Source organism: Octodon degus, unplaced genomic scaffold (genome assembly GCF_000260255.1).
Source record: "Octodon degus isolate 3935 unplaced genomic scaffold, OctDeg1.0 scaffold00153, whole genome shotgun sequence".
Lineage (NCBI taxonomy): Eukaryota > Metazoa > Chordata > Mammalia > Rodentia > Octodontidae > Octodon > Octodon degus.
Window position 1 is genome coordinate 1,126,035 of NW_004524729.1, and position 12,665 is coordinate 1,138,699.

Below are 12,665 nucleotides of genomic sequence, written 5' to 3' on the forward strand. Positions count from 1 at the left end.
TTCCTGTACCTCATGCCATGCCGGCCCTAGTGCCCTGGGCACACTGAGCTGGCCACCAAAACCAGAGTGAAAAAATAAAGGAGAAGGGCGCCAACAGAATGCTTTGCAGACATTTGTGACTCATGCTTGGAAAACCTCTGAGTGACACGATGTAATATAACATCAGTGAAAAAAGACAGGAAACTCAACCATGTCACTCGGAAAAAATGTGAAGCATTAGAAATAGAAAAAAGAAAAACCAGTGCAACAGCAAAGCCCCACATCCCCAGGGCAGTGCAGCGCACAAACGGGACATGGGCCCTGACGCGGGGCCTGCCCTGCCTGTCCCTGCCGGGGACCAGGTGATGATGGGGTTCCGTGGAGCCTGCCTGTCCCCTTCCTTGCTGGGAACAATATTCAGATGTCGGCTCAGGGCTCGCCAAGGATCGGTTGAGGCGCTCTTTGCCGCCGTGCGTGACTGTGGGGTCCGGATGACTGCTTCTATACAGTTCCCTACATTGCCCAAACTTTCTGCAGACAGCATACATTGCTTTTAAAATCATAGAAAATATAATTATCAAAACTACCGAGGCCCACCATAAACAGCCCCAACGGGCCACTGGCCAGGCGGAGGTTTTGCAATTCGCACGGCAACAAAAGACTAGAGCTTTCCTGGGAATTTTCAGAATGGGAAACTCGGGTGGCCCACAGCGTAAGCTTATGGAGGACCAGGTCTCGAGGGCTGGCAGGGCTGGGGCACAGCAGGCGCTCCCCTGGACTCTCCCCAGGGGAGACTGCGCTGCTATGACTGTGGCAGCAACTCCGCGGCGGCGGGAGCCCCCGCGCGGCTGGTGGGCCCGATTGTAAGACAGGAAACCGAGGGCAATGTCCTCGCTCAGCGTGCCTGACACCCACAGCAGCTCGCCCTTTCACGGCAGGCTGGTGGCTTAGGCTTTTTATAGTTGCCTCAGTGAGGGAGATAAAGCCAGCACACTAAGGCGCACGCATCTTAAGTTCGTACTAGCAAGCAAGAAAACCTAAGTGTAGCAAGCATTCTAAAGAGCGGCATTTATGTAAAGTTTTAAAAGATAATAGTATACACTCAGGGGTGGCCATGTGAATGGTAAAATAGGAAAACCAAACCACAGAAGGCAAGAGTTTAGGGGCCTGGAGGCAGGAGATGGACCTCTGGGGTTCACAGACTAGATCTGCCCCTCAGGCGCTGGGTGGCTACGGGTTAGTCACCTGTGTCTCTGTGCCGCTGCCTGGATCCACAACACAGGTGTATTAATAGCTTGCGCCCCACAGAGACCAAAAGGATGTAACACTCAGCAGCTACCTGGGAGGCACCTGGGTGTTACCTGCTGTTTCGATTATTAACCGCAAACCTTAAGAAAGATCAAGCGGGGCCACAGAGAGCTCAGTGGTCTAAGCGCCTGCTTAGGCAAGCACAGGTTTGAACCCCGGCACCACATGCCATGCCAGCACCACACCAGGTGCGCTGAGTCGGCCACCAAGACTGGGTGTGGTGGTGCATGACTGTAATCCCAGCGTTGGGGAGGCTGAGACAGGAGCATCATTTCGAGTCTGAGCTGCATAGTGAGACCTTGTACCATATACATAAAATTTAAAAAAAAATAATAAGAAGAAGATCAAGCGGACCACTCTGGGAGCCTCATTTCCAGGAATTCTTGCTGGATACAAGACCAGCACTCAAGTGCTTATTGTCCCACTCTGCACACAAGCAGGTGCCTGGGAGTGGCAGAGTCAACCAGCCCCGGGGGACTTAGACCCCTTCCCACCAGTCTGAGGGGACATAGCTCTTGTAGCCTCTCTGACCTTTTCACCTGCTTTTTCTCCCTTCCCTTCCACAAATGCAGGACCGAGGCACCTGTGTGCCCCAGCTCTTTCCGCACAGTGCCCTGCCCAGGATGGCAGCTAAAGACACAGGGCGGCTGGTTGCAGCTAGGCTGGACCTGCGGCTGCAGACCTTGGCCTGTCTGTGTGCAGAGTGCAGAGGCATGAAGCTTGTTGGGGAGAGACACTTTGCGCAGCCATAGAGGGCAGGCAGCAGGAAGAAGGGATTGCCCAGCGGCCGGACACCCCCCCCCCCCGGCTCAGAAGCCCGCCCTGGCTCCCCTGGGCAACTCTCCTCCCACCACTGCCTCTGCCAACCCACTGCCCACTTGCTCACGCCTCCTGGCCTTTGCCATCCATGGGGGGGGCATCGCTCTGCAGGGGATCATCGTATGGGATCTAAGTTTCCTTGCAGTGCTAAGAGAGCCAGGGACCAATCCTCATTGGAATAGAATAAAATAAAATATCTTTCCAATGAAGTACAGGATACTCATTCACTTTCCAGTACTGCATGTAGCATTTGAATGAGTGCTCATTTCCAGCGAGCTAATGACATAAGGTGATTGCCGACTTATCTGATGTACTTTCAATCCATTACCCATGTAGTAAAAACTAAGCTTGGCTTCTCCCTTACACAGCGAGATGCTCAGTATGTGCCGCAGAGCCTCACCTCTTCTAGGAAGCAGCCGAAGTTCTCGAGAAAATACTTCCAGTGTATGTAGGGCGTTAAATGAATTCTTAGTTTCCTCAAAAAGTAATGGTACTGGCTGTCGGTTAGCTTGTAGCAGAAATCCTTGAGGACTTGTCCGAAATCTGTAGCCTTTACAAACCCGGTGTCCTCTTTGTCTAATGCAGAAAATGCCTTTAAAAAAAGAAATTAAAGGAGGAAAAACATGGCAACTGCTACTGTCAAGTGAACATTTCAAGCCTATTTTGAGCATCACTTATGTGGAATGTGATTGTTATGGTTTGTATCCAATTGTCCTGGCAAACGCAAGAGCAGCGGGCTGTTTGAGGGGCGGGGCCAGGATCGAGGGGGCGGGGCCAAGGCAGGGCGTGGCTTGAGGGGCGGGGCCAGTGTAGGGCGTGGCTTGAGGGGCGGGGCCAGGGAGGAGCGAACGTTAAACTGGCAGCTTGCACTCTGCTTCCACCCAGGCCAGCGGCCTCCCTCGGAGGTGTGGAGAGGGTCATCCCGGACATGGAGGCACCCCAGCCTCTCCTGCAGGGCCTGTAGCGTGTCTGTGATCGAGGCCGCCTCTGGCAGAGAGATGTTTGGAGAAGACAGAGGCTCTGACCCTCTTTCCTGAGCAAATAAAGCTCCGAAGTCTTGCTACGTAATTCAGGCCGCTTTAAACCGTGAAACCTCCAACAACTGTGAGCTAAATAAACCTTTCCTTCCCTCATTTTGAGTGTGAGGTATTTGTCCCAGCAACGAGTGAAGCGTAACTGAGACAGCGATGAAATCTAGGCTACGTGGTCTTGCACAGCAAGCTCTGAATTACTCAGTGAGTGCTGCACTGTTGGAGGAGGCAGGGCGGGCCGTGTGCCACGGACTGTAGCGCTCAGGCCGAAGTTCATTCATCTGTCCCTGGGAGGCCGGAAGAAGGTGACGGGGGAGCCCAGGCTGGCACCCCCCTTCCGGCTCCCCGGCCCTGCTCACCAAGGACAGGAGAGCAACCTGCTTTTGCTCAGGGGCTCCTGGCCTTCTGCACAGTGCCCGGATGGGAGACTCCGGAGGGAGGGCGGGGGGGTCGGATCCCGAGTGGACCAGGCCGCTGCACTGAGGCTGTGACCCGGCTTCTCCGTGGCCGAAGCCTCGCAAGCAGGTCCCACTGCCCGGCCTGGGTGGGAGCGGCTGGGGCCATCGTGTGAATCCAGCCTCACAGATAGTCAACTGAGAAAGTGCAAAACTGTGCTATAAAAAGCAAGCATATTTTTCCCATCTGTCGAAACAAAATCATTCATTTTTATTGCACTAGGAAATCTGTATGAAGCGGTAGATGAAGACCTTTTTTTAAAGAAAGGATTGAATGTGTCTGCAAACCCCAAACTGTATTCCTCCACAGAACTGTTCATTAATTAGTTCATTCTCACTCCCAGCTAAGGAGGCGCACCCCAGGGCGTGACCTATGTGTGGCCTGTTCACCTACCAAGCTACCAGTGGTAGCTCAGCTCAACCAGAACCGTGGAACAAACTGAGTTCGTGAACCAGGGTGCCATTGGATAGCTTCAGAACTGTACTTCTCCTGCAGTAACAGGACACAGAGGTGGACAATGGAGGTCTCAGGGCCCTGGGATCAGGAACTGAGCTTTGAACCCAGGCTGCACTGCCCATCAGCTGTCTTCGACCTCTGGACCTCGGCTTCTTTGCTAATAAAGGTGGAAGAACTCCAAGGGTGTCTATGAGCCTTACAGACTGTACTGGAAAATACGGTGGTAGGCCCATGGCACATGCTAGATTTTCTACTCATACTAAGGATGATCATCAAAAGGAACGTGGCGGGCACATGCCTGTGGTCCCTGGGCAGCTGAGTGACTGAGAGACACTGCCAGAATTTTTAAGAATTTTAAAGTTAAAAAGGGCTTGGGATGTAGTTCGGCCTGAAGGCCCTCGCTTCATTCCCCAGCTCACGCCCCAAATGTGGTAGATCAAGGAGTCTGTTGTACAAGACATTGGAGATCCCACGGAAACAGCCTCCACAGTGTCCTGCGGACCTAGGGGGCTCCGCGCTATGGGTCTTTCTATGCTAGATCCTGGCTGCCAGTAATCAATTGTGAAAATGCTTGGAATTTGTAAACTGCTCCTGGAAATGATGAGCTCTGGCAATGGCTGGGGCTTCCGGCCCAGCCGTGGGCTGCAGGGGAGCTGCCTTGGACAGGGCTGTGCCGCCACCGTTCAGTCCACTTCCGGTCCCTGGGGACACCTGAGTCTGCTAGGTTTGCAAGGTCACTGAGCAGGGCAGCTTTGGCACACGGAAGGCCTAGTGGCCCTCGTGTTCATGGGGTTTCCCGAGGGCCACATGCACTCATACGACTACTTCTTTAGATGAGCAGTGAGGACATAAAGATGCTAAACCTGCAGAGAAGACACCTGGGCGCTCCCAGTGTGCTGTCTGGGACAGAGGCGAGTTCATGGGCATCTCGCAGGCCAGAGGGCCCTGCCTGTCTCTCTGCTCTTCACCTCAGCCATCCCTCACACCACACCTCCCCACACTGAGGAGATGGGATATGGCTCCCAAAACACTTCTGTATCTCAGGAGTGGGAATGGTGTTCTCCCTGGTGGTCTTTTGTTGTTCCAGCCCACCTGGAAGAGTCTTGTAAAGGCCTTCTGGCCTGGGGCGTCTTTGAAAAGCTAGACACTAAAGTCCAGCCTCTTAATACATCAGGAGAGTCTGGCATCATGGTGCAAACCTGTAATCCCAGCACTCGGGAGGCTGAGGCAGGAGGATCACCATGAGTTTGAGGCCAGCCTGGGCAAAATAAATGAGCTACAGGTCAGCCTGCTCTACATAGTGAGATCCTACCTCAAAAAAAGAAAAAAGGAAAAACAAAAAAATCAGGAGAGCAAATGCACATCTCAATTAAAGGTCTTTGTGGCTTTCACTCTTGGAGCCTCCTAGATTTGAAAAAGGTTTGGGACACACCCCTTGTCCTTCCTGCCTGTGCTCCTCCCAGCTCTGCCGCACAAGACCCTGAGCTCAGTCTGCCCCAGAGAACAGCCCCACCTCCCCCAGTGAGGCCCCAGAGCACTGTCTTCAAGGGCACAGGCCTCGTCTGCAGCACCATTCCATGCACACCAGCGCGTGGCAGCCTCCCAAGCGCCACACAGATGTAAGCTGCAAAGTGACAACCTCCACAGGGACCCAGCCTTCCAGCCACCTTCACAGAGCAGTCGCTCTTTGGCACAGCCCACTGGCTCATCCTCTTCACAGCTACCTTGTGTCTCTCACCTCCCTGGGCCCATGCTTGGCCGGGCTGAAAGCTCACGGACGTGTGAGCTGCTGCTACCCAAAGGCCTCTGTTGTTCTCTGCTAGAAGCCCTTAGTGTGACCTACTCAGAGAACCTTCTGCACTGTGGGCACTTCAGCCCCTGAGAACACACACCAGGCAGAATCGGGGTGCTTCACCGAGCAAGCATGTGTACACAGCTGTTCAAACCAACAATCTGGCTGGGACCAGCCAGACACGGAGGCAGGGCCTGTAGGGGGGCCGAGGAGCCCTGCGTGAGCCGAGAGCCGCTCTGCAGTGAAGCGGGCGCCATACCTGCACCAGGGCCAGCTGGGCGGTGCTGACCACCTCCTGGATGTGCCTCACCACCGCCTCCAGGCTCAGCGTGGAGAAGTTGGTTGGCATGGCTTCTTCCTTCTCTTTGGGCTGAGGTCTAGCTGCCTTGCTGTTTTCCAGCGCTCTCAAGAAGTCAAGGTAATTGATGGTGTTATCATGGCAGATGATTCCCAAACTTGTCCCCCCAGGAAAAGAAAAGAGGATATGTTAATTTTAAAGCAATCTGTCAGTTGGTTATTCATTCACCAAACAGTCGCAGAGCACAAGGCAATGTGGAGAAAGCAAACGGCTTTGTGACGCGGTTCCCTGCCCTCAGTCCTTAGGCACACAAATGCTGCCAGAGGAGGGAGTGGGTAAGGGCCAGGAGAGGCGAGAGGGGCTCATGCCACAGGTGGCCTGTCCTGAAGACCCATCCTCAGTGGATGGCAGGCCTCCCAGCTCTGAGAGCAGAAGACAGCGAGAGGAAGTGGGGCAGACAGCGAACTTTGGCAGGGATGTGCTATTTGCAGAGGGGCCTCGTGGGGTGGGGTCACAGCTGACAGTGCTGTCAGAGATGGCCTGGAAGTGAGGCTGTGGGCTGGGGGACAGCAAGGGGCCCAGAGAGGAGCTCCTGCGGTCATCAGGGCTGTAATGATGAGGACTTGCCAAGGAGTCAGGAAAGAAGGAGACAGCTCAGGGACAGTGGAGGACAAGAGGGACCGGGGAAAATGGATGCTAAACTCCTCATCAAGAAGGGCAGAAAGGAAGCTGCCATGCTAACAGGTCTCCAAAGGTATCTGTATGAGCCTTGTGTAGCTTAACATTTTCTCAAAAAGCCCGTTTCTCTGTCTACCGCCAGCAGGACATCCGTGTAGACCTAGAGGCTCCCCAACTGTGACCCAGAAGAAATGGCCTCAACATCCTGGAGTGATAGATTGTGGATAAAATCCAAAAGTTCCCTGAGACTCCAGAGGATGTTTATTAAAGATGTAAAATAATGCAACTTAGAGCCGCCACACATTCCAGGTCCATATTTCTGTCACTTAGCTCTTGGGCCATTGCTGGCCCTCAAACACGTAAAGCCTCCTTCGCCTGGGTGGAACCCAACAGCAGCGTGGGACCGAGCGGGGCATCGGTCAGAGGGAGAGAGAAGTCCCAGGGACTGCGACCTGCTTCTGAGAGAGGAGCCGAGAGCCGGACGTCTCCAGCTCACAGTGGCAGAGCAGCAGCGCTCAGCCCGCGGTGGCTCGTGGGGGACACGGACGACAAGGACAGTCAACGCAGCTTCATCAGCGTGGTATTAATATGGAGTAATGCAACCAAATGCACATGCTAATCTCCCCATACTATGTAGAAAAGCCTGTTTTGGATCTGGAAAAGAATAATCCCCACGTAATTACCCATAGCTGGGATGCTTATCATTAAGAGGTCTTTCAGAAGAAGCTGGCAGCTTCGTGGAGCACCCTTATTACAGCTTCTGCATGTGAAGAAGTTGGTCTCCCTCACGGAAAGGTGGATTAGAGAACTTCTGCAGTTCTGTGTATTGTTTATGAAAGTAGCAGGCCTAACTACACTTTACCAAGATGCAGGTAATCATTTAGTTAATGGTTTATCTTCAGCTACTTCCCCACGATTTATTCATCGAATGCGTATGTTTTTATTCACTTGGAGGTAGATTCAATGAAAAAAAGATTCTGATTAAGAAAGACAAGCGCAGGGGCTGGGGAGATAGCTTGGCAGCGTAGGTGTCTGCTTGGCAAGCGCCAGGTTGTGTGATTCCTGGTACCACATGCAGTGCTGGCCACCGAGCCGGGGCATTGGGGTGCACGCCTGCAATCCCAGTGCTGGGGAGGCTGAGACAGGAGGAGCACTGTGCGCTGTGCAGTGAGACCCTGTATCCAGTAAATAAATAAATTTTTAGAAAGATTTTTTAAAAGAAGACAAAGACATATAAGCATTTGAGGATGAAACAATTGTCACTTTCTGTACACACACACACACACACACACCACACAACATTGGACTTCTCACAGCTTGAACACAATGCTGAGATATCTTTAGGGTTTTTTTGTTTTGTTTTGTTTTTGTTTTTTGGCTAGTTCAGGCTGCCTTAAGGGCGGGTGTGGTGTGACTTGTGGAGCTGGGGATCAAACTGTGGTCCCCTACAACTGGCTGCGTTTGCCCAAGCACTACTTTAAATAACTGAGCTAACCGGCAAGCCCCCCAGGGTTTTTTTTTTTTAAAGGAAAATGATTATCTCTCTAGGATTTGAAGCTTATACAAGCTACCAAACTGTGTGAAGGAAATTTTTTTTTAAAGATTCAGGAATAACTCAGAAAGCTTATTTCCTACCTGCCTTTCTTAGGAAGTTCCTTCAGGAGGTTCTCTAGCAAGAGGAGAATGTGCATCGAGAAACGAAAAGGGGGCGGAGGGGAGGGAAGAGGGGCCCTGCACAGAGCTTGGAGCTTCTACATTCCCCCAAGAGCGAGAGAATGCCCAAGACTCTTTCCTGGGCCCAGCAGAAAAGTGAGGTCACGGGAGAGACGTCACCCTGAAATCTGGGAAAGGAGACGCTCATCCAGGGACTCGCTGCTGGGGCTGCTTTCCTGGAGGCAAAGCCACTGGCATGGGGGCTGGTGGGAACAGGCAGGTGGCAATCCTGACTGGCTGGTTAGGGCTGGCTATGAGGGGGACGCCCCCGGTCCAGCCTCAGGAGCTACCTGCCCACGGGCTGTCCCTGCGGGACCCCACCAGCTTCTCACAGAGAAGACCTGAGGGAGATCCCCAGGTTAGAGTTCCCCAGAAGAGGGGAAGGTCACCCTGCCCGGAGCTTCTCTATAACACTTTCCCTGGGAAGAGACTTGACCAGACCTCACGCCCTGAGGAAAGGGCATGGCCCCTGTGTTATGGTTTATATCTGGATGTCCCCAAAGCCCCACACACTCAAAGGAGGGCTCATTTTGGAAGATGACTGGAAAGCAGCAGAGCTCAATTTAATGTCGGGAGGCAGGGCCTGGCTAGAAGAGGCGGGGCAGCGTGTCCCGGTAGGGTTTCTCTCCCTCCTCAGCACTACCTTCTGTCCACCATGTTGCGAGTGAGCCCCCCCTCTCCTCACAGTCCTGCTTTGGAGCCAGCTGCCCAGGGAGCCAAGTAAACCTCTCCTCCTTTACTCTTCAGTATTGGGTGTGGTGTGTCAGCCCCAGGAAAGTGACTAAGACCCTGCTCCAGCCCCCTAAGTCTTCCTGTCATACCTAAAAGTGGGGAAAAAAGCACATAAAGTAAAAGACACCTCCAGATGCAGCCCAGGGACTCAGACCCACTCAGAGACTGCAGTCCTGCAGTCACAGGACACTTCCCCTGCCCAAGACTGTCCTACCACACCCAGTGTCCCTCGACACCCTGGGTCGCAAAGCACACTCAGCTTTGGAAGCAGTTGTTAGTGAAACTCAAAGAAAACAGGAGACACACAAGCAGGGACATTAGGGAACCCGTGGTCCTGGCACTGCATGCCACGGGGAAGAGTGAGCGCCTGGCCAAGGGCCAAGCGTCCACCCTAGAGGACTGGTCCCTCCTCTGCTGCCCTATGTCGTAGCTGGCAGCAACACCAGGGAGCCTGCAGGGCATTCAGACAATGGGACAAGAACAGTTAAGCAGACGAACGAGCCCCAGAGCCAGCCTCTAGGATGACACATGCTTTGGAAGCACCAGACTGGGAAACTGAAACTATTGTGAGATATGAGGAGCCACACCGGGAAAGTGGGTGCCAGGCAAGGGTGAAAGGGCACTCGGAGCAGAGCGGTTGGGGGACTGGCATCAAGAGAGGCATTGCCAGGTGAAGGCAGAGGAGGAGAAACAGAGAGCACCTCTCTGGGCATGCCAAGTGAGTAGGCAAGGGAGGAGGAAGAAGAGTCCATGAGCTCAGTGTCTGGACGGAAACCTTTCAAATGAGGGAAGGGAGAAAGCAAACAAGACAGAGGAGCCAAGAGCTGCGGGGAAGCACAGCTGTTAAACTAAAATATCAGGAAAGACAGGAAGGAAGAAAAAGCATCTGCGGTCATCATGACTGACTTTAGAAACAGAACAAAACACTTGCCAGCAGAGGAACAGAGACAAGAATGGTGCTGGACTTCTCACCGGAAGTCAGGAAAAAGGAGGCCGCCTTGAAAGAAGCAAGCCACGCCCACCTAGAGCTCCACGTTGGCTGAGGTCAGCCTGCAGAGGTAAGCTGCACAGGACCACAGGACCGGTGAGTTGGGCTTTTTGCTCCTGCACAGACAGGGAGTTCCACAAACCTCCCAGAGTCCTCTCAACCACAATACAGGATGGTACTCAGTGACAGAATCCCACCTCAGCAGCACATTTTAAGCACAACGCTAGCCCACAGACTGTGTGGCATGCACTTACACTATGAATCACTATTAATCTTGAGTTTAGCTTAACTGGACGTTATGTATTTTATCTGGCAACTTTATTCTCTGGTGAATCTGATCAAAGAAAGGTTGGCAGTGGGGTCCCCCCGGAAGTGATGCCCAGGTCACCCTGCAGTACAATCCGAAGCTGGCAAGTCATTCCCATCGGTGCAGAACTTCGAATCTGCTTGTCAGGGGCCCTCTCTTCATGCATGCATATTTTTGAGCAAAGTGTCCAATGTGAGAGGTTGCCTTAAAAGTGACAGTGAGGAGAGACTTCTTATACAAAGAACAAAGTCCACTGTTAAATTCAGAGAAACGGGGGGCCTGGCCCTAGCTCAGGCCTTTAAGTGGCTGCTTCCACAAAGCTGTCAGCCTCAGGTTGCTGGAGTTCGAACCTCACACCTCTCCCGCTGGCCAAAAGTGCCCTGAAGGCATTCGAGGAACAAAAAATAAATAAAATAAAATAAAATAAAATAAAAAATAAATTCAGAGAAACAAGGTGGCACATGCACGAAACAAGAACAGGCTGCTAGGAGACAGGGGACATTTGGCGAGCGAGGACAAGCCCCGGCAGTTTGATGATGGAAGGAGAGCAGAAGCAACACCGTGAGAGAGAAAAAAAGACTGGCAGCTGGAATGGAAGGAATGGCCCAGGAGGAGGGAAGCGAAGAAAAAAGAAATGGAAACGAGGGAGATTTCAAACCACAAAAGGGAACAGGCGAGCCGGTCCAGTGTCCAATAATGGGAGTTTCAGAGAGAACAAAGGAGAAATCATTCATGAAATAACTGAAGACAACTTCGGGGCCTGAGGTGTGTGAACGGGGCATCTTGGTAAGATGAAGCTGGCGGCTTGGGGGAGGTGTCTGAACACACCGGGTAGAGATGCACACCAGGGGTGAGCTGGGGCTTGAACATGCGACAGGAGGTACACAGGAAACTAAGTGAACAGGGCAAAGAAGCTCAGCCCAGGGCAGTGCTGTGGCGGAGGAAGTGACTGGCGTGCCCTGCTCATGGGGTCCTGAACACGGACCCGAGAATGGGGCTGCAGCCTGGCTAGCCATGTGGACAGCTGTCTGTGGGTTTCACATCTTCAGGTAGGAAGTCTGCAGGCCCTGCCTGCGAGTAGCAAGCCAGGAAGTAGCTAGAACGCTATCCCTTAGAAATGGGGACACAGCAAAACCTATCAGCTGAATGCACGGGAAGTGGTTGGCTCAGGCTGGGAAGCAAAGGCTGTTGAAGGGCAGAGGGGTCGCTGTTTCTCAACCAACTCATAAAGTAAAACTTCTAATATGCATGGAAAACATGGAGAAAATAAAAACGAATGGCAAAATGGGACTCTGCTAAGACCCATGAGGAAAAATCGTGCCTTTGTCAAATAGCTTTCCTTGTTGCTTTCAGCTGGCTCGAGCCCACTGTGGTGCAGCCCAGCCTGAAGGAGCAGGAGTGACGATCATAACTGCAAAGGCGATTCAAGGAGAACACACCATGCCCCATGAGAAACAAGCATAGAGCCAGACCCAGAGACCTGTTCAGAAGATCGGTGAGCTCCTCCTCCTTCAGGGGACAGCTGCACTCCTGCAACACTTGCTGCATCTTGGAGAGGGACACGGAGCCGGACTGCGACGTATCCAGCGTGCCGAGTGCTTTGCTGATGTCTTGGAAGTGCTCCACCAGCTGATCCCTGCAAGAGACCACACTTCAGACACCTACAAGCAGCGTGGCAGCTCGATCGCACCCCTATGCATGAGTCTGGAAAACCCCATGGGACATTTCCATTAAAAGGTATCTTGGAAAAATGCCAAGTCTCTTCCATTATCATTTTGTTATTATCATCAGCAAAACCACATTAGAGAAGATGCAGGCTTGTCTTGTTACTAGAATTGGTACTTTTAAAATTAGAATCAAGGACTTCAAAATACAGGGATGTTACAGGCGTGTGAAAGACACCTTCACTCTCCACAAATGCTTGCTGAGTGCCCATTACATGCTACCTGCAGCTCCAGGCACAACCAGGACACATGCGGGTGTCCCCAGGGACTTCACCTTCCAGTAGGGCCCAGGGCCATGACACAGGGAAGACCCAGGTGCCTGTATGCTGGGTTGATGGGTGAGATGAACAGTCAGGAACAGTGGACATTCAGAGGGGTGGGGAC

The 12,665-nt window shown here is 52.7% G+C and overlaps 1 protein-coding gene across 1 annotated transcript in view; it reads right to left on the minus strand.

The window, feature by feature from the left end:
• Window positions 1-12,665, minus strand: part of Efcab6 (EF-hand calcium binding domain 6) — a 94,450-nt gene that overhangs the window by 27,789 nt on the left and 53,996 nt on the right. Inside the window, exons 11-13 of the mRNA XM_023702548.1 lie at window positions 12,038-12,193; window positions 6,101-6,296; window positions 2,507-2,698 (exon numbers count right to left, since the gene is read on the minus strand). Coding sequence (XP_023558316.1) covers window positions 2,507-2,698; window positions 6,101-6,296; window positions 12,038-12,193 — 544 coding nt within the window. The remainder of the gene's footprint in view (window positions 1-2,506; window positions 2,699-6,100; window positions 6,297-12,037; window positions 12,194-12,665) is intronic.